This window comes from Euprymna scolopes, chromosome 8 (assembly GCF_053919585.1).
Source record: "Euprymna scolopes isolate OS-2025 chromosome 8, ASM5391958v1, whole genome shotgun sequence".
NCBI lineage: Eukaryota > Metazoa > Mollusca > Cephalopoda > Sepiida > Sepiolidae > Euprymna > Euprymna scolopes.
Genome location: NC_136489.1, coordinates 163,835,379 through 163,858,203, shown reverse-complemented (window position 1 = coordinate 163,858,203; position 22,825 = coordinate 163,835,379). Strand labels below are relative to the sequence as shown.

The 22,825-nt window shown below is 30.8% G+C and overlaps 1 protein-coding gene across 1 annotated transcript in view; it reads right to left on the bottom strand.

The window, feature by feature from the left end:
• LOC145284012 (uncharacterized) overlaps positions 1 to 22,825 on the bottom strand; it is a gene marked incomplete at its 3' end in the record, with an annotated part of 1,050,937 nt that overhangs the window by 375,334 nt on the left and 652,778 nt on the right. Inside the window, 1 exon segment of the mRNA XM_080133102.1 lies at positions 19,047 to 19,117. Coding sequence (XP_079989228.1) covers positions 19,047 to 19,117 — 71 coding nt within the window.

Below are 22,825 nucleotides of genomic sequence, written 5' to 3'. Positions count from 1 at the left end.
GAAAAAAACACAAAAAAAAATCCAATGTTGCTTTAATTTGAAAAATGTTTCGTTGAAATTAATAAACCTTTTCAAAAGAAAATCCAATTTTACTTTAATTCCAAAAATCTCTCAGAAAAAACAAAAAAAAATCCAATGTTGCTTTAATTTGAAAAATGTTTCGTTGAAATTAATAAACCTTTTCAAAAGAAAATCCAATTTTACTTTAATTCCAAAAATCTCTCAGAAAAAACAAAAAAAAAATCCAATGTTGCTTTAATTTGAAAAATGTTTCGTTGAAATTAATAAACCTTTTCAAAAGAAAATCCAATTTTACTTTAATTCCAAAAATCTCTCAGAAAAAACAAAAAAAAAATCCAATGTTGCTTTAATTTGAAAAATGTTTCGTTGAAATTAATAAACCTTTTCAAAAGAAAATCCAATTTTACTTTAATTCCAAAAATCTCTCAGAAAAAACAAAAAAAAAATCCAATGTTGCTTTAATTTGAAAAATGTTTCGTTGAAATTAATAAACCTTTTCAAAAGAAAATCCAATTTTACTTTAATTCCAAAAATCTCTCAGAAAAAAACACAAAAAAAAAATCCAATGTTGCTTTAATTTGAAAAATGTTTCGTTGAAATTAATAAACCTTTTCAAAAGAAAATCCAATTTTACTTTAATTCCAAAAATCTCTCAGAAAAAAACACAAAAAAAAAAATCCAATGTTGCTTTAATTTGAAAAATGTTTCGTTGAAATTAATAAACCTTTTCAAAAGAAAATCCAATTTTACTTTAATTCCAAAAATCTCTCAGAAAAAAACACAAAAAAAAATCCAATGTTGCTTTAATTTGAAAAATGTTTCGTTGAAATTAATAAACCTTTTCAAAAGAAAATCCAATTTTACTTTAATTCCAAAAATCTCTCAGAAAAAAACACAAAAAAAAAATCCAATGTTGCTTTAATTTGAAAAATGTTTCGTTGAAATTAATAAACCTTTTCAAAAGAAAATCCAATTTTACTTTAATTCCAAAAATCTCTCAGAAAAAAACACAAAAAAAAAATCCAATGTTGCTTTAATTTGAAAAATGTTTCGTTGAAATTAATAAACCTTTTCAAAAGAAAATCCAATTTTACTTTAATTCAAAAAATCTCTCAGAAAAAAACACAAAAAAAAAATCCAATGTTGCTTTAATTTGAAAAATGTTTCGTTGAAATTAATAAACCTTTTCAAAAGAAAATCCAATTTTACTTTAATTCCAAAAATCTCTCAGAAAAAAACAAAAAAAAAAATCCAATGTTGCTTTAATTTGAAAAATGTTTCGTTGAAATTAATAAACCTTTTCAAAAGAAAATCCAATTTTACTTTAATTCCAAAAATCTCTCAGAAAAAACAAAAAAAAAATCCAATGTTGCTTTAATTTGAAAAATGTTTCGTTGAAATTAATAAACCTTTTCAAAAGAAAATCCAATTTTACTTTAATTCCAAAAATCTCTCAGAAAAAACAAAAAAAAAATCCAATGTTGCTTTAATTTGAAAAATGTTTCGTTGAAATTAATAAACCTTTTCAAAAGAAAATCCAATTTTACTTTAATTCCAAAAATCTCTCAGAAAAAAACACAAAAAAAAAATCCAATGTTGCTTTAATTTGAAAAATGTTTCGTTGAAATTAATAAACCTTTTCAAAAGAAAATCCAATTTTACTTTAATTCCAAAAATCTCTCAGAAAAAAACACAAAAAAAAAATCCAATGTTGCTTTAATTTGAAAAATGTTTCGTTGAAATTAATAAACCTTTTCAAAAGAAAATCCAATTTTACTTTAATTCCAAAAATCTCTCAGAAAAAACAAAAAAAAATCCAATGTTGCTTTAATTTGAAAAATGTTTCGTTGAAATTAATAAACCTTTTCAAAAGAAAATCCAATTTTACTTTAATTCCAAAAATCTCTCAGAAAAAACAAAAAAAAAATCCAATGTTGCTTTAATTTGAAAAATGTTTCGTTGAAATTAATAAACCTTTTCAAAAGAAAATCCAATTTTACTTTAATTCCAAAAATCTCTCAGAAAAAAACACAAAAAAAAAATCCAATGTTGCTTTAATTTGAAAAATGTTTCGTTGAAATTAATAAACCTTTTCAAAAGAAAATCCAATTTTACTTTAATTCCAAAAATCTCTCAGAAAAAAACACAAAAAAAAAATCCAATGTTGCTTTAATTTGAAAAATGTTTCGTTGAAATTAATAAACCTTTTCAAAAGAAAATCCAATTTTACTTTAATTCCAAAAATCTCTCAGAAAAAACACAAAAAAAAAATCCAATGTTGCTTTAATTTGAAAAATGTTTCGTTGAAATTAATAAACCTTTTCAAAAGAAAATCCAATTTTACTTTAATTCCAAAAATCTCTCAGAAAAAAACACAAAAAAAAAATCCAATGTTGCTTTAATTTGAAAAATGTTTCGTTGAAATTAATAAACCTTTTCAAAAGAAAATCCAATTTTACTTTAATTCCAAAAATCTCTCAGAAAAAAACACACAAAAAAAATCCAATGTTGCTTTAATTTGAAAAATGTTTCGTTGAAATTAATAAACCTTTTCAAAAGAAAATCCAATTTTACTTTAATTCCAAAAATCTCTCAGAAAAAAACACAAAAAAAAAATCCAATGTTGCTTTAATTTGAAAAATGTTTCGTTGAAATTAATAAACCTTTTCAAAAGAAAATCCAATTTTACTTTAATTCCAAAAATCTCTCAGAAAAAAACAAAAAAAAAAATCCAATGTTGCTTTAATTTGAAAAATGTTTCGTTGAAATTAATAAACCTTTTCAAAAGAAAATCCAATTTTACTTTAATTCCAAAAATCTCTCAGAAAAAACAAAAAAAAAATCCAATGTTGCTTTAATTTGAAAAATGTTTCGTTGAAATTAATAAACCTTTTCAAAAGAAAATCCAATTTTACTTTAATTCCAAAAATCTCTCAGAAAAAACAAAAAAAAAATCCAATGTTGCTTTAATTTGAAAAATGTTTCGTTGAAATTAATAAACCTTTTCAAAAGAAAATCCAATTTTACTTTAATTCCAAAAATCTCTCAGAAAAAAACACAAAAAAAAAATCCAATGTTGCTTTAATTTGAAAAATGTTTCGTTGAAATTAATAAACCTTTTCAAAAGAAAATCCAATTTTACTTTAATTCCAAAAATCTCTCAGAAAAAAACACAAAAAAAAAATCCAATGTTGCTTTAATTTGAAAAATGTTTCGTTGAAATTAATAAACCTTTTCAAAAGAAAATCCAATTTTACTTTAATTCCAAAAATCTCTCAGAAAAAACAAAAAAAAATCCAATGTTGCTTTAATTTGAAAAATGTTTCGTTGAAATTAATAAACCTTTTCAAAAGAAAATCCAATTTTACTTTAATTCCAAAAATCTCTCAGAAAAAACAAAAAAAAAATCCAATGTTGCTTTAATTTGAAAAATGTTTCGTTGAAATTAATAAACCTTTTCAAAAGAAAATCCAATTTTACTTTAATTCCAAAAATCTCTCAGAAAAAAACACAAAAAAAAAATCCAATGTTGCTTTAATTTGAAAAATGTTTCGTTGAAATTAATAAACCTTTTCAAAAGAAAATCCAATTTTACTTTAATTCCAAAAATCTCTCAGAAAAAAACACAAAAAAAAAATCCAATGTTGCTTTAATTTGAAAAATGTTTCGTTGAAATTAATAAACCTTTTCAAAAGAAAATCCAATTTTACTTTAATTCCAAAAATCTCTCAGAAAAAACACAAAAAAAAAATCCAATGTTGCTTTAATTTGAAAAATGTTTCGTTGAAATTAATAAACCTTTTCAAAAGAAAATCCAATTTTACTTTAATTCCAAAAATCTCTCAGAAAAAAACACAAAAAAAAAATCCAATGTTGCTTTAATTTGAAAAATGTTTCGTTGAAATTAATAAACCTTTTCAAAAGAAAATCCAATTTTACTTTAATTCCAAAAATCTCTCAGAAAAAAACACACAAAAAAAATCCAATGTTGCTTTAATTTGAAAAATGTTTCGTTGAAATTAATAAACCTTTTCAAAAGAAAATCCAATTTTACTTTAATTCCAAAAATCTCTCAGAAAAAACAAAAAAAAATCCAATGTTGCTTTAATTTAAAATCATAATATATGACATACTTTGTTGACCCTTCAACAGGTGTCTTTTCCTTGATACTGGACTCAAACAGTGCCGATTCAGGAGAAGTGTGGTTGGTGATTGCGAAGCACTTGCCTCACAATCACATGCGTAGCTGTCCCTACAGGGGGTATCCTTTGTCTTTTGAGACTGAACGGAGGCATGGACTAAACACTTAAAATTAGAGTTATTTGATTTTTTTAATGATGTTTTCCACTTCTACTTTCCTTCTTTTGGATAAAACTAAATATATCCCACACTGCTCACTTTTACGCCTAGCGGCAGTGTTCTAAAATTAATATTGATTGGTTTATGAGTTTAGGAGACAATGCTATACATACAAAAAATATAGACAATGCTATACATACAAAAAAATATAGACAATGCTATACATACAAAAAAATATAGACAATGCTATACATACAAAAAAATATAGACAATGCTATACATACAAAAAAATATAGACAATGCTATACATACAAAAAATATAGACAATGCTATACATACAAAAAAATATAGACAATGCTATACATACAAAAAAATATAGACAATGCTATACATACAAAAAAATATAGACAATGCTATACATACAAAAAAATATAGACAATGCTATACATACAAAAAAATATAGACAATGCTATACATACAAAAAATGTAGACAATGCTATACATACAAAAAAATATAGACAATCCTATACATACAAAAAAATATAGACAATGCTATACATACAAAAAAATATAGACAATGCTATACATACAAAAAATATAGACAATGCTAATACATACAAAAAAATATAGACATAACTTTATTTGAATAGAAATGATTAGCATCTTTGCAAATTGCAACAAACATTTATTTGAACGTATCATTTGGATTCAAATATAAAAGCCGTGGAACTCAGAAGAAAAATTCAATCATCATCATCATCATCAGTAATGTCTTCTTGTATAGCCAACATGAAGGCCCAGTTGAAATCATTCCTTATTCAGGTTACAAAATACAACAGATTAAATGCAGGTATATAGATATGATAACTTATCAATGCCCAAGGGCCACTTGAGGATCTAGGTTTATGTGAACAGACATTTCGATGTTCAACTCCTTACATTCTTCTGTAGAAATGATTCCAAGTAAGTTGCCCCTTACATCCAAGTGGCAACACTGCACTTTTATTTCTATATATGAGAAACAAACATTTTCCTTAGCACAGAATCACAGATATAAGCCTACAAAGCCATGCAAAAAAAGGACATAAAGCAAATATAAAAGCCGTGGGACTCAGAAGAATGATCTAATCATCATCAGTAATGTCTTCATTTGATTCGCCTTTTATTTCTCTATAATTTTACCTGTTCATATTTGACTTTTAATTGAACTATCATGTTTTTGACACGTAAACTTCCAATCTTAATCAAAGATAATTTCAAATGTTTTCATTACTTGTGGCAGTGTAATCATGCTAACCCCTTTTTCCTTCTTCTGTCTCTATGTTCTTTCTTTTTTCTTTATTCTATTAAGTCTTGACATTCTCTTTCCCCCTATCGCTTTCCATTGTTTTGAGTCTACCACCCATCCAGTTTAAATTCAGTATTTTAACATTTCATTTCTATAAATAAAAAACATATATTTCATTTCTTCCATTTGAGAAGCAGATGGCATTTGAGAACTTATCGAACATAAGTTTTATTGCGTCGAGGACTTTTGGTTCTTGCCAATCGATTGGCTGAAACATTAGCATGTTCAGTGTTACGACTATGTAATATATATAGATATATATATATACACATAAAAATATAACACGGAAATTACATAATTGTCGATGTAATTTCCGTGTTATATTTTTATGTTATTGCTCTGTTTACCACATTGAGCTCTCATACCCGGATTTCCTCTGGAATTATTCCATTATAACACTATATACGCACATATATATATACACATTTATATATATATATATATATATACGCACATATATATATATACACCTATATATATACACACACGCATATATATATATACGCACACATATATATATAAATATATATATAAATGCATATATATATATGCATACATATATATACAAATGCATATATATGCATACATATATATATAAATGCATATATATGCATACATATATATATAAATGCATACATACATATATATATATATATAAATGCATATATCTATATATGCATACATATATATATAAATGCATATATATATATATATATATATATATATATATATATATATATATGCGTACATATACATACATGCAGATATATATGTATGTATATATAATTCTACATGTAAATTTTAAGTGGTAGTAGGCAGGTAGGTTCGAACCCGTACTGCGAAAGAGGAAAAGAAGTGATAAAAAAAGAACAAAAAAAGTGACGTCTTTGCCGTTGCATCCATCACGAAACCGGAAGTGTCGAAGGTTTAAATTAAGACTAGTTGATCGAAAAGAGAGGATGGCTTTCGAATATATCGGCGAAAAAATCGACCCCTCCTTGTAGCAAAGTACCCAGTTGATGGTGAAGGAATTAATGTTTTTAGCCATTTTTTTTTCGATATCTGGCGTCCAAAGGGTCGAGCTTCAAAACGATACCGGTCTCGTGAAAATCCGTCGCCTCTGTCGAAAGTTTTAGGCAGACATACGAACATGCAAACATACATACATTTAAACATAGAGGTGAGATTTATATTATAGATGTATATATAAAAAGCATTAATGAAAACTGTAAATTAAAATTTACATGTAGAATTTATTTTGGGTCGGATACTTCAACCAAAGACAATTAAGGATTTATTAATCATCTTTGTTTGAGGTATTCTGTGGAAATTTAAATTTTACATGTAAATTTTAATTAACGTTTTTCATTTATGTTTGTTATTAATGCTTTTCCTATTGTCGTCGTAATGAGCTTTTTGATTTAAGTGGGATTAATATATTTAAATATTTATATATTGGATTGAAATTTGCATTTGCTTTTGTTTTGTAAACTTTTCTTATCTACTGCCTGAGTGGTATATATATATATATATATATATATATATATATATATATATACACACACATTCACCATATGTGCATATATATGTGCACACACACACACCATATGTGCATATATATGTGCACACACACACACATATATATAAATGTATGGATGTTTTTGTGTATAAATTTCTGCATATCTAAATGCAAGTTGCTCGATTGATTTTATCGAATTTTATTTGCCGTTAGCCTGACAGTTGGAAAATATTCCAAACGTAAAGGAATTAAAAAGACAAAAAGGGACCATTTTTGTAAATTTTTTTTTTTTTTTTTTTTTTTTTTTTTTTTTTGGAAAAAGCCTCCAGAAATCAGTTCTGAAATATCTTCATTTTGCCCTTCTTTCTGGCTTGTGTTTGGATAAAAAAAAAAAAAAAAAAAAAATAGAAAGTTTACCGAAGGTTGTTTTCTCGATTTGTGTTTAAAATGGGAACAAAATCGCGTGCAATTAACAATAAATATAAACAAAAGAAGAAAAATAATAAAAAAAAAAAAAAAGATAGAATCGCAAATGAAAAGATAAGCAAATATAAATTTCATTTCCTTTTTCAACGAAAACCGAGAAAACTGCAGAATCAGTTTGCTGACAGGGGAGTGTTGAGAATGAGGAGGGGGATGGGTCAGAAATATTTCCCAAAATAAGAAGCAAATGTACTTTCCAGTTCTACGATGATATACCCTTAAAAGAAGCAAACTCAGCAATGCCGTAAAAAAAAAAAAAAAAAAAAAAAAAACTCATTATTTGCTTGAAAACATTCAGTGAGTTTTAAGATTTTGTCATCTATACAAATAAAATATTCAAAATATTTGTCAGCCTGGGTTTCACACCTATCTTTCCTCACCATCATTGTCATCATCTGCTCATAATCATCATTTTCCTCCTCTTTATCATTTTATATACTCATCATCATTTCATATATTCATCCTCATTATCATTTTTTTTTTTTTTTTTTTACACAGTGATCACCACTTATCAAGGCCCGGAAGCCACTCAGGGATAAGGGTTATCATCCTCATCATCTCATATCCTTATCATTATCATCTCACATATTCATCATCATCCTCATCTGATATCCTCATCATCATCCTTCACATCATTATCTCATACTTATCATCCTCATCTCATATCCATTTCAGCACCATCTAACATCCTCATCATCTCATATACTTATCCTCATCATTTCATATACACATCATCATCATCACCATCACAAATAAATGATGGTTTGTTTGTTTTATCAACAAATCCTATATCATATGTGTTACTATTGTTTGGAGGTGTGTGTTGAAAAAAAAAAAGTGGTAGTAGGTAGGCGGGCAGGCAGGCTTGAATCCGTACTGTGAAGGAGGAAAAGAATGTGAAAAAAAAAAAAAAAAAGTTGACGTCTTTGCCGTTGCGCCCGTCACCAAAGCGGAAGTGGCGAAGGTTTAAATCAAGGCTAGTCAATCGAAAAGACGGGATGACTTTCGAAAATATTGGCGAAAAAAGTGACCCCCTCCCTGTAGAACACCTGCATCTAGTCTGTGGTATTTTGTAAGAAAGGATTTCAACTGGGCCTTCATGTTGGTTATACAAGAAGATATTATTGATGATGATGATGATTGGATCTTTCTTCTGAGTCCCACGCCTTTTATATTTGCTTTGTGTCCTTTTTTTTTTTTTCATGGTTTTGTTGCTTATTATATCTGTGATTCTGTCCTAAGGATAATGTTTTTGTTTCTTAGGACCTCTATCCAGTCATGGCTGACAGAACAAGAGCACGCTACCTCTATCAAGTAAATAAAGAGATCTGCTCGAAATTTCGTCCAAATTCCTGAGTTCAACAGAAACATTCCCGAGTTCGACAAGATACACCTGAAGAAGGTCGCAGGTTATATCGACCGAAACGTTGTGAAAATCCCAATCAAGATAAGAACAGTAGTCTGATGAATCCATATAATACGTATACCTGCACTTAGTCTGTTATATTTTGTAACCTGAATAAGAAAGGATTCAGACTGGGCCTTCATGTTGGCTAAGAAGACATTACTGATGATGATTGGATCATTCTTCTGAGTCCCACGGCTTTTATATTTGCTTTATGTCCTTTTTTTTGCATGGCTTTGTAGGCTTATATCTGTGATTCTGTGCTAAGGAAAATGTTTGTTTCTCATATATAGAAATAAAAGTGCAGTGTTGCCACTTGGATGTAAGGGGGCAGCTACTTGGGATCGTTCCAACAGAAGACTGTGAGGAGTTGAGCATCGAAATGTCTGTTCACATAAACCTAGATCCTCAAGTGGCCTTTGGGCCTTGATAAGTGGTGACTCCCTAGTAAAAAAAAAAATAAATAAATAAATGAATAAAAAAATATTTACACTTTAGCATTTTTATACAGTCAGTAAAACAGGAAGACCAAGGGAAGAAACTGTTAGAGCAGAAAACTTTTCAGCATGTAGGGAGTTCAACAGCGAAGGAGTGGGATTTTGCTGTTTATTGGTAGCGCAGCGTTTCTGGACGTATGCACATCGCACCCATACAGATCATAATGACAAAGTTACACCATCGATTTTCCAAATGCAACTGCACATAAATGCAGATAACACCTACGATAAATGTAGATTCCATGAACAAGGTTTTTGTCTTAGAACTGCACGCCTATGGAATTGTCTTCCGTTTTCCTGCTTTCCGGCTGACTACAATATGGTTGTCTTCAAGTCTAACGTAAATAAGTTCTTGATGAGCCGTTCCATATAAGTTATCAACTTTACCAAATTTACATTACTAATGATTACTATAATGTCCAATTTCTACTGTACACTCTTTAACCCTTATCCTTGAGTGGCCTCTTGGCCTTGATAATGTGGTGATGCCTATGTAAAAAAAAAAAAAAAAAAAAAAAAAGATATAAATATCTGCCGGCAATTATATCGGCAAAAGATTGTCAGGTGTGTTCAGTAACAAACAACGTTTAAACAGGAATGATTGAAGTATTTAGTAAGAGAAGAAAGACTACTTCTAGCGTGTTGATAAATGAGAAAAGGATGAGGGATAGCTTTGTTTGTTTGTTTTTGTTTTACGGCATATCAACCCTTTTCAGGTTATTTAATGCCGACTCCAGTGATTTTGAAGATAAATTTTTTTAATAGAATATTTTTTTTTTTTAAGTCAATTTCTATTTAACCCATAGTTGGGACCCTAACAGGTACTACCATTCCGGGTCATGGTGGACCTGGGAGCAATGGCAATTAAAGGGTGGTTCTACACTCTTCAAAGCCCGCAAGCTGGAGCCTCACCATCGGATATAGTTTAAGGTCATATTTTTTTTTTTTTTTTACACGGTGGTCACCGCTTATCAAGGCCCGGTAGCCACTCAGGGATAAGGGTTATTGCAAGTACATTACGTTAGTGTGGAGATTTGATGAATTGTTTACTTAAGGGGACGATTCATTAGGAGTTTGTTAACGTAGGACTTGAAGACATCCAAGTTGTAGTCAGGTGGGAAGCAGGCAGACAGAACAGAGTTCACAGGCGTGCAGTTCTAAGAAAGAAGCTTCGTTCATGGAATCCGCGTTTTTTGATTTAGGCACAGATAAAGAGTGGGGGAAAATTTTTAACAGTGGATTCAGCTAGACGGGTGTTTTTTGTGAAAGATTGGCGAGGGGGGACCAGAGATTGGAGTTCAGACGAGCACCTGCCATGGAAATAACGATAAAACAAGGATAGGCTCGCAACGTCTCTTCTGTGGGAGAGAGGTTGCAGGGTAGAGAAAAGGGCATCCCCCACTAAGCTACGAAGTCTATTTTGTACTCTGTCAAGGCAGGATAGGCTGTTTTTAGCAGCTCCTGCCCAGATATGGCAGCAGTATTCCATCCAGGACCGTCTGAAGAATAGGGTATTGTATGAGTTGAAAAGATGAGACTGTTACACGGAAGAGAAAGTAAGATAACAGAAAACGGTTAACATTCAATATACGTGTATTCGTAATTATTTCTCACTATGATTTTTGTCTCACAATAATCATTACAATTACAACCGCTTTAACCATTATAATTATAATAACCATTATAACCACTATAATAATTATAGTCATTATAATCATTATAAATATTACAATCATTGTAACCATTATAAACACTAGAATCATTATAGCCATTATCTATAATATAAATTTCACCTATCTGTTTAAATGTATGTATGCATGTTCGTATGTCTGCCTAAAAATTTCGACAGAGGCGACAGATTTTCACGAGATCGGTATCATCCTGACACTCGACCTTTCGGACGAGAAATATCGAAAAATTGGCTAAAAACATTAATTCCTTCACTCTCAAGAGGGCACTTTTTTACAGGGAGGGAGTCGCTTTTTTCGACGATATTTTCGAAAGTCATCCCCTCTAAACCTTGGTCACATCCGGTTTGACGCTGGACATAACAGCAAAGACGTCACTTTTTTTTTTTTTTATGTTCTTTTCCTCCTTCGCTGTACAGGTTCGAGCCTGCTTGCCTACTACCAATTTTTATTTATTTATTTTTTTTTTTTTGCTCAACACACATCTCCACACACTTGGGCATCGCTGGGCACTCAGGCTAGTCTATAATATAAATCTCACCTGCCTGTTTAAATGTACGTATGTATGTATGTATGTATGTATGTATGTATGTATGTCTCCTAAAACTTTCAACAGAGGTGACGGATTTTCACGAGATCAGTAACATTTTGAAGCTCGACCCTTCGGACAACAAATATATAAAAATTGGCTAAAAACATTAATTCTTTCACCCTAAACTGGACACTTTTCTACAAGGAGGGGTCGCTTTTTTCGCTAATATTTTCAAAGGCCATCCCCTCTTTTCGATTGACTAGCCTTAATTTAAACCTTTGCCACTACAATACGCACACACACAAACATATATATATATATATATATATATATATATATTAAAATGGCGTAATGGAAACATATTAAAAGGTATTTTTCAGCTTCTCTTCCAATTTTCGGATTGTAATCATGTCAAGTCGCACTTTATTTCCTTTTGACGGATTGATTGTTGCTATTTCTTCTGATGAGTTAAGGGCATAATAGATTCACTGATTGATATAATAATTAAGTGATTGATTTTGCTCTATGAAACATACTGTCAAGAATTGTAAGTGTCAACCAAATTAAAGAAATAAATTATAAGATGGTCAACATCATGGATTTTGTAATTTTTTTTTTTCATTTATTCCCTATATATATATATATATATATATATATATATATATATATATATAAAAATAAAAATTTTTTTGATTCATCCAGCCTTGACAGACGTGTTTCAAATATTATCTCTAGTACTTTTCTTTTAATGATTTGGAATTCATTCCATTTGCACTTTTTCCAAGGAACTCTACCTTTTGGATGATTTTGGACCATTTGGAATTTACCCAGTGGATTGAAATTTTAAATTCGACCGTGTTTGGATTTTACCATTTTTGGATTTTTACCCTTCACCGGACTATCCATTCATGTGAAATCTTTTTATTATTTTTCTTTTGCCTCCTGTTCCCCTTACCTCACCCTTTTTTTAACCAAGTAAGATCTTTGACTTACTTGTAGTTTCATTAAATACTTTTATATGCAAAATCCGATCCTGCATTTTGCTAATTCCTGCCCTCTGATGAGAAGCAGAGTATTTCTTCGAAACTCTGTGGATTAAGGACTATCCACTTGTCTTGTGCTTCCTTTTTTAAAATTAAATATGTTTTTAACTCTTTTTCAAGATGTCTTTCAACATATTTTATTAATCATTTGTTCATATATATATATATATATATATATATATATATATATATATATATATATATATATATATATATATATATATATACACACACTCTCACGGGGTATAAACGATAAAATTGTTGGCCTAAAGAAAACACTACAGCTTCATTTTAAAAGCTTATTTTGAAAAAATCAATTCAGATAACTAAATTATATAGTAGAGCTGACATCTATTCAGTGTAGCCGCCTTCAGCCTCAATCGCTACCTCAATATGATTTCAGAACTTTTCCGCAAGCGCCGGTCGGATGCCGGCGATCAGGTTGACTTTGGTGTTGTGGGAGGTCGTGTTGGTGATGTTCTCGATGTATGACCAAACAAAGTAGTCCAACGGGTTCAGATCGGGGAAGAAGGGCCAGTAAAGGAAGGGTACAAAGTCGTAGCACTCGTTCTGAAGCAAAGCCTGGGTCTATTTGGACTTGTGAGCCGCTGCCAAGTCTTGCTGCCACACCCAGGGTCTGCCAGCAGCCGACTTCGAAGATGTGATGGGGTCATGATGGGGCCCTCACTTGAACCCACACCAAAGACCATAACCATGGCCGGAAACTTTTTATCACCATAGGCACACTCTCAAACAGCGAACCGTCCAGATTTGCATTTTGAAGGTGCTGACAATGGTCTATTACTTAGATCGGTAGAGAGCAGGAGTTGTACAGCGGCGCATCTCCGATTTCGCTCGTTCAGCATGTGTCACTTTCAGACATGATAGAAGGCTACTATCGCTTTTGGGATTTGTACACAACTTGACAACTAGTAGATAGGCTGGAAAAAAAAAAGAACACCGGTTTTCATCAAACGGAAATGGAATCATGTCGTCTTTTTGGGGCGACAAATTTATCGTTCCATCCAGTAGAGAAATTCGAGTAATTTACTGATATCAGAAATCAACGTTTTTCCTATATTTTAGCATTGCTTTTCTATTAGATTTAATAGACATTTAATAATTATATCCTTTCTAATAGTTCATCTCACACAAACTTATTTAAACATTTGGAATAGATTTAGGTAATCTTTTTCTCCAAACTTGTATCTTAAGAACGTTCCTTCGTTTACGAGTGTCTATTCTTATCTTCAAAAATAATAAAGAATGCATTTGTGTAATTACATTAGAACTTATTTTGAAATCCATTTCCATTTCACCAAGAACAAACTTGATATCAATTCCTAGTTTGCTTTATATATGTGAATAAGACGGGTGAAGGGTGGCGATTAAGATGTGTATCGAAATAGAAAAAAATAAAAGAAAAGAAAAAGAAAAGAAAAGAAAAAACATAGGGAAAGAAACAGAGAAAAAAAGAGAAAAGAAAGAAAAGATAGGAAGAGAAAGATATATATCTATAAAAGTGAAATTCTCTCTGTGTGTAAATTTCCCTACCAAATAACTCTGTCAATTTTCAGTCTACAGACTCGATATTTGGCATAAAGTTTCATCCTGTGTAATCAGTCTTTTTGAAAACTTTGACTCATCTTCTTGGCACATCTCCAAATTCATCCTCGAGCACTCGACGCGTTCTCGCTTCTGGAATGGTATGAGCAACCTGGGAATCCATCTGGCAGACACCTTTTGCATACGCAAATGACCATGAATGATAGTTTCCACAGACCCTGTACTAATCTTGACATCTTGGGCTATTTGGCGAATAGTAATGCGCCGATCTTCCAAAATGGCAGCCTCAACTTGACGGACAGATGCCTCATCAATGGCAGAAGGGGGAGGCGACCAGGTCTGGGAGCTGTTTCCACAGGCTTCCGGCCATGTTTGAATTCACGATGCCAGCGTTTTACAAGGTCATATGATGGGGCATTATCATCATAAGTTTCTTTCATTTCATCAAAAGTCTCCTGTGATGTGCGTCCTTTCAAATACAAAAACCGAATCACTGCTCGACATTCAACAGGCTCCATTTCACACCTGAATCAGTTTAAGCAGTTGTAAAACAGAAACCACAATTAGTTCAGAGCTGTCATTTGCCACATAACCCGTAGAGATATAAATCATTGCACATTCAAAATTTCAGCTAGATCAGACAACTGGAAGTGGGTCAGGGGCATTACTTATTGCACGCCCCTCGTATATATACACATACATATATATATATATATATATATATATATATATATATATATATATATATATATACGCACATACATACATATATAGATAGATGAACTATAAAGATTATATATATATATATATATATATATATATATATATATATATATATATATATATATGAGAGAGAGAGAGGGGGGGGTTAAAGATAAAATAACTGTTTTAAATTTGTATTGAAAACGTTTTAACTCATACAATCCTATTCACTTTCAAAGCGAACGTTTTCTCTTGATATTAAATTTATAAAAAAGATTTGCGGTCATTTATTTTTATCAAATTAAACAGAAAACAAAGCCAGAACCATTAACAACATTTCCTTACATTTTTTCCTTAATTATCCACCTTTTTTATCGAAACAGACAAATGAAAAGGTTTTATTTACATCGTTCTATAAGTAAATACCAAAACACTCGAAATAATGTTACTTTCTTTCATAATGGCGATCCGTACTTTAAGAGAACACAGAAAAAAAACATTTTTTTTTCTTCTGATTTCTTAATCTTCAATTTTTCTTTTGACTTATTTTTTATTTCAACAAATAGTTATGAAATCTTATTTCCGCTGTATTTTTTTTTTATCTGGTATATATAAGACTAGCATTTCAGTCCGGCGTTTCCCGGGTGTTGAGCAAAAAAAAAAAAAAAAAAAAGCGGTCAATTTTTTTAACTTTGATCCCTATTATGACTCCTTAACATTTATAGTTTTGGGCTCAAATCAAGTTATTAAGTTAGATCCATGTCTAAGAAACCTATATCTAAAGTTCCAAGTGTTTAGACCCAAAATTGGCGGAGGTGTTTGGTAGAGTTCTCAAAGGTCAATCGTTTTAACTTTGCCTCCTTAACAGCCAAATTTCTGGCCGAAAACTGATCACAAAAGTTTTCCTAAATCTCAGTACCCTGTATGTCAAATTTCGAGTCTGTAGACTGAAAATTGCTAGAGTTATTGCGTAGAGAAATGTACACACAGACAGATTAAACAAAAATATATACGTATACATAAACATATATGGAAACAATTTTGTGTTTACTTTAAACTTTTCACGCAAATATTACGCAAGTATAAATCATGAGGAATATCTGAATGAATATAATTACACGTAATAGTTAACTAAAGATGATCATCCCAAAAGAAAACCGAAAAAAATAATAGGGGATTCATTTAAATGAATGCTTAAAAGTATATGCAAATTAGCTAGATCTTTTGTTAGTGAATGCAATTCCACAACCCATATATAAGAAAATTGTATTTTCTTTTTAAATGAATAGAAAAGAGGGTTTTTAATATGAATATCAATACACACAAAAGAAAAACGAATTTATAGGAGTATAGACTGTTGATTTTTTTTTTTATTAGCGATTGTCTGGTATTTTTTTTTTTTTTTTGCGCTCCCTAAGCATTTTGAGGGAGTTACCTACCCTTTGCTTATATCAAGCCAAATTTGAAGAATAGTTTATTATTGGATTTTATAATAAGTATGTCTACATTATATACTGAATACCATCCCAATATACCAAGCTTTTCAATTTCTCCTAATTCCTACGTTCTGATGAGAACAAAACTCCGCGAATTAAGGACAATCCACTTAATTTGTGTCTCCTTTTTAAAAATCAAATATGTTTTTAAATCTTCTTAAAGTCTTTTTTACATGTTTTATTAATTCTTTATTATTTTTCAAAAGGCAGCCATTACAATATTGTTTCGTATTGCGACTAACAAGTCTGCAAAATTATGTTATTGATGCATATTTAGTACATACTCTTCAGATGTTTACTTTGCATTGGATATATATATATATATATATATATATATATATATATATATATATATATATATATATATATATATATACTAGCAGGGGTGCCCGGCGTTGCTCGGGTGTTTGGAGGTGTATGCTGTGCAAAAAAAGCAAAAAAACAAAAAAACAAATGGTCAATTTTTTAAAACTTTGACCCCTATTATGACCCCTTAAAATTTATAGTTTCGGGCTCAAATCACTTTATTAAGTTAGATCCAGGTTCAAGGAACCTATATCTAAAATTTCAAGTGTCTAGACCCAAAATTGTCGGAGGAGTTTGGTAGAGTTCTTAAAGGTCAAATCGTTGAAATTTGACCCCTTAACAGCCAAATTTCTGGCTGACACCCGTCACATCGATTTTCCCATATCTCAGTACCCGGTATTTCAAATTTCGAGTCTATAGACTAAAAATTGACAGAGTTGTTGCGTAGGGAAATGTACACAGACAGACAGACACACAGACAGACACACAGACAGACACGTTCACTTTTATAGATATATAGATATATATATATATATATATATATCCTGTTAATTTTTTTAAAGAAAATAAGAATAGAAAATGAAGTCACAAAAACTATACATTGGTAAATATACAATGGTTCATTTATTCAATAAGGGTATACAAACATTTAGTTGGGGATAGAGGAGACTCTTTATACCAAGGCATTTCGAAGCCTAATGCTTCTCATCAGAAGAACAGAGAAGATGCTAGGTAACATAATGGGGATGCGACGTCTAGGTCCCTACACGTGGTAGCTTGTCTTATTATTTTCCATTCGACTATCAGGCTCAAGGAAAGCGGACATTCGCCGGTAATCGAATGGAAAATAATAAGACAAGTTACCACATGTAGAGACCTAGACGACCCATGTAGATTATGCCTTCATGAAAAATTTGCTATCCTGTACTTTAAAGAACCCCAACATCTATTAAACTGTAGAAGAGAAATAGCAAACAACTGTGTTCACAAGATAAAATTTACTCTAGGATAGCGATATAAAATAGTTTTAAAACTAACAAAAACAATAGAAAATAAACAAATAAATAAATTAAATAAACATGAATATACATAAACGATCACACATATATGTATGTATATGCATATATGTGTGTACACATATATATATTTATATATAAACTAACATTAATAAAATAAAAAAAATAAAAAACACTAGCCTAGATTTAAAAAAGAGCAAGAAACTAGATATCCAGGCTAAATAGAGCACACACAAAGGAACAGTTCAACCAGAGGTCAAATAGACCTTTGTCTGATAAATACATGCTCATTGGCTGATAGGAAGGGCGCGGTGGATACTAGAAAGCTGATTGGCTAACTAAAATCTCAATAGAAGATGCGCATATAAAAACGACAAACAACCACAGAATTCGCGCATGAGCCTGAGGAATCCTAGAGTGGATGAAACGCTGAATATTCAGCGTAGCTTAATCGCCATATATATTTTATAAATTACTAACTAGCTCTACCTACGTATTGAGCACTTTTGAAGTAAATACTTAAAGTTTACGCATAAATCTATACTTTCGTATATTAATTTTATGTGAGTAAATTAAGTATATATATATATATATATATGTATATATATATATATAGAGAGAGAGAGAGAGATTTCTTGTTGATTTTTAACGATAAATACGGTTAAATAGCGTCTTTGCCCCCAAGTTCGTTTTACTTAGAAAATTGCCCATATTTTATTTGGATGTATATAATATTTTAATTTATTTTTATTACTCTTTTAAAAAAAATAATAATAATAATATATATATATATATAAGCGAAATACTTAATTCCATATATATATATATATATATATATATATATATATATATATTGCTTTTTTTTTTCTTAGTGTTTGGTTCTAAAACCTTTCCCATAAATCAGTTTAACACCTGCAAGAACATTAAGACAAAGTTTGTTTTTTTAAAGCATTTCTCATTTTTTTATATATTTTTTTATATCAAACTGAATTTGGATTTCATATGTTCATACCTGGTTACTTGCTTACGCGTTATATAAATATCAAAGTATCTCGCCTCGTTCCAGCCTCCATACAACATACCTACTACAAAGAGTTAAAAAAAAAACAGAAAACATCATCCTACCTGTTAGCAGAATTCACACCATCTTTCATCATTCCTGAAAATTTTCTTTCTCCAGTTCGTGTGAAATCACCCTGAGAAAATACAAATAATATAAATATCAGATCAATAAGCAATAAAAAATATTTATGAATTACTGTGTACTAGTCTGGGTGCCCGGCGTTGCCCGGGTGTCTGGAGAGGGGGGGAGGGATAAGCAAAAAAAAAATAGTGGTAGTAGGCAGGCAGGCGCGAACAAACAGATAAAAATTCAATGACTCCCCACGTACCACTTTTTCAATTTTGACTCCTTAGCAGCCCTTGTTCTCGAATGAAGATCAATTATAAAGTTTTCCAGGCCTGAATACTCTATATACTAAATTCCAAGTTTGTAGATCAAAAATTAGTTGAGTATATAGGTTAAGACGTGTCCTCTCTCATACACACACACACTCTCTCACTTTATATAGATTGGCTGTTCGAGTTATTAAACACCTTTGGATAAAATTAAAAGAAACAAAAAGAATAGTTGAAGATGGAAAATAATAGACTTGTCGTTTTAAAGAATTTTTCAAGAAATTGGATTTGGTCTGCGAAACAAAGTACGGCACAATCACATTGACACACTGGTTCTCGCCAGATCACCGAAGTTAAGCAATGTTGAGCCTGGCCAGTACCGGACGGGTGACCATTTGGGGAGGCTAGGCACTGTATGTACCTTCTGGAAAGGTTGGGCAGGGGCTAGCACCCTTACACCTAAAAAAAGAACTCCTCGTTACAAAAGTATATAGAAAGATATGGATGGCCTATGCCCCTCCAAGGGCTCCAGGCTATGGATGGATGGATGGGAAACAAAACTGAACATGTGAAAGTCAGAGTAAGAAAAATAAACTGATAAATTGTTTTTTTTTATTGCACCCTTAAATTTTTTTCTCTCCAATCATCTGCATTTAAGATGGACTTTTAAGAGAATGTGTTTTTGATATTTCATCTCTCATGAATTGAAGAGGAAAGAAGGTAATACGATTTTTTGTTCACTTTTATATATATATATACTAGCAGGGCTACCCGGCGTTGCTTGGTCCGTATAAACAATGAAAAAACAAAAGCAGATATTGAACATATGTTTTATTCTTAGGGGAGAGGAATCTTTCATCTCAAGTTTTAGCGTTACAAACAAACATTTGTCTTTTATATATATAGATAATGACAGGTTTTTTGGGGGCCCCCCTCGAAGATAACTGATCAGTTGACCAACTTCTAGTGGTCCGTTTGACGTGAAATTTCGATATTTGTCATCCGGGTGATGGGGCTTCGATATGATACCAAATTTGTCAAGTTTGGTTCCGTCTTTCAAAAGTTTTAGCGTTACAAACAAACATACATACATACACACAGACGTTTGGCTTTTATATATATAGACTAGCAGGGCTACCCGGCGTTGCTCGGGACCGTATAAACAATGAAAAAACAAAAGCAGATATTGAACATATGTTTTATTCTTAGGGAAGAGGAATCTTTCATCTCAAGTTTTAGCGTTACAAACAAACATTTGTCTTTTATATATATAGATAATGACAGGTTTTTTTTGGGCCCCCGCTCGAAGATAACTGATCAGTTGACCAACTTCTAGTGGTCCGTTTGACGTGAAATTTCGATATTTGTCATCCGGGTGATGGGGCTTCGATATGATACCAAATTTGTCAAGTTTGGTTCCGTCTTTCAAAAGTTTTAGCGTTACAAACAAACATACATACACACAGACGTTTGGCTTTTATATATATAGACTAGCAGGGCTACCCGGCGTTGCTCGGGACCGTATAAACAATGAAAAAACAAAAGCAGATATTGAACATATGTTTGATTCTTAGGGGAGAGGAATCTTTCATCTCTATGTATTATTTGTTTTATCTACCCTAGGACTGATATTGTTCATGTTTTATCCCTAGCATAGGTAATTTACAGCATGTATATGAAATTGTTTTACCTTAGGGAGAAGAGAACAGGTAATATACAACATAATGTGTCTATATTACATCCCTGGCAACGCCTAGAAACCAGCTAGAACATGTATTTCAGTCAATCTTTATTATATCCTGGGCTATGCCGGGAAACCAGCTAATCTCTTTTTAGTGACTTGACCACCAAAATACCTCCCTAAGTGTGTCCTTTCTTTTGAACTTATTAGATATAGGTATCTAGAAATGTGTGTGAAATTTTGTTGAATGCATTGTTCACTATGATTTTCTTATTGTTCTACACAATATCAACTGTAGCGAAATAACACAGTAAACTTAGTGTAGTGTTAGAATAAAGAGCAAAGGAAAAAATTAGAATCATATTTTGTAATTGCAAATCTAAATTTGCTAGCATGTACCAGTATTGGCCAGGTTGTGGAAATTTGGAACTTATAACATATGTAGTGGCCTTTTCCTAGATACCTATTGCTAAAAATTATACTTTCATTTTGTTAGAAAAATCTCTCTTCAGATGCCCTGCATCATTCAAAATAAAAACAAATATTTTTATAATTGTTTCAGTATATTGCTACACAATGTGAAAGTTTTTAACGTTTGTAAAAAAAATCATGAATGTGCTTATATTGCAAAAAAGAAAATATCAGTGCACAGTATTGAAAGTGTTTGAGATTCAAAAGTCTGTAACATTTCTACTAACTTCATAAGATGTCATGTGAGAAACTGAATTGAATATCAAGACATTATCTGAAGCGTTTTTATTTTGGTGTAACATATGTGTTTACAGTGAACCTTAACTTTTAATAAACAGATTGGTATGCAATGACATAGGCTAAGAATCTTTAAAATATATATAAATTGGAAAAATGTGTGAACAAATGAAAAAAAAATGATCCGCTCCACTTGATGACATCAAGCACAGTAATATTTTAGTGAAGAAAATATGAAATTGATGTTCAGTGATTAGTTTGGATGAATGAGAAAATGTAATTGTTTGATGCATAAAAATAACTCAGTTGCTGTATTTGATATTAAGCAGCAAAATATAGTGATTTGAATATTTGGGAAAACATCAAACCAGATTATGTAAAAAGAAAAAAAAAAGATGAAATTAGAAAATATATATTTTATGTTTATGAGTTCTGCCAATCAAAATTTTGTGGCAGAAATTGGGTGATTACCATGCAATTTTATTTTGGTAAAATTCTTAAATTATTAGAATGTTTATTATAATTTCTAATTAGTGACTTGTTATAATCAAAATCCGCCCTAAAGAGTGTCCTTTCTTTTATTAGGTATCAGAGTAGGTATCAAGATTTCTACTTCTATACAAATGTGATATTTCAGATCTGTACATAAAAAATTTGTTGAATATATAGGTTGAGAATTGTTCTGTGTCGCTCTCTCTCACACACACACGCATTCTCACTTTTATAGATATAATAGATAGATTACTCTAGATATATTTCCATATGTCTGAATACCCTATATACAAATTTTCAAATCTGTAGATAAAAAAATTTGTTGAGTATATAGGTTGAAAATTGTTCTCTCTCTCTCTCTCTCACACACACATTCTCAATTTTAGAGATATAATAGATAGATTATGCTAGATATATTTCCATATGTCTGAATACCCTATATACAAATTTTCTAATCTGTAGATCAAATATTTGTTGAATATATAGGTTGAAAATTGTTCTTACTCTCTCTCTCTCTCTCTCTCTCTCTCTCTGGCTACCTCACACACACATTCTAACTTTTATAGATATAATAGATAGATTATGCTAGATATATTTCCATATGTGTGAATACCCTATATACAAA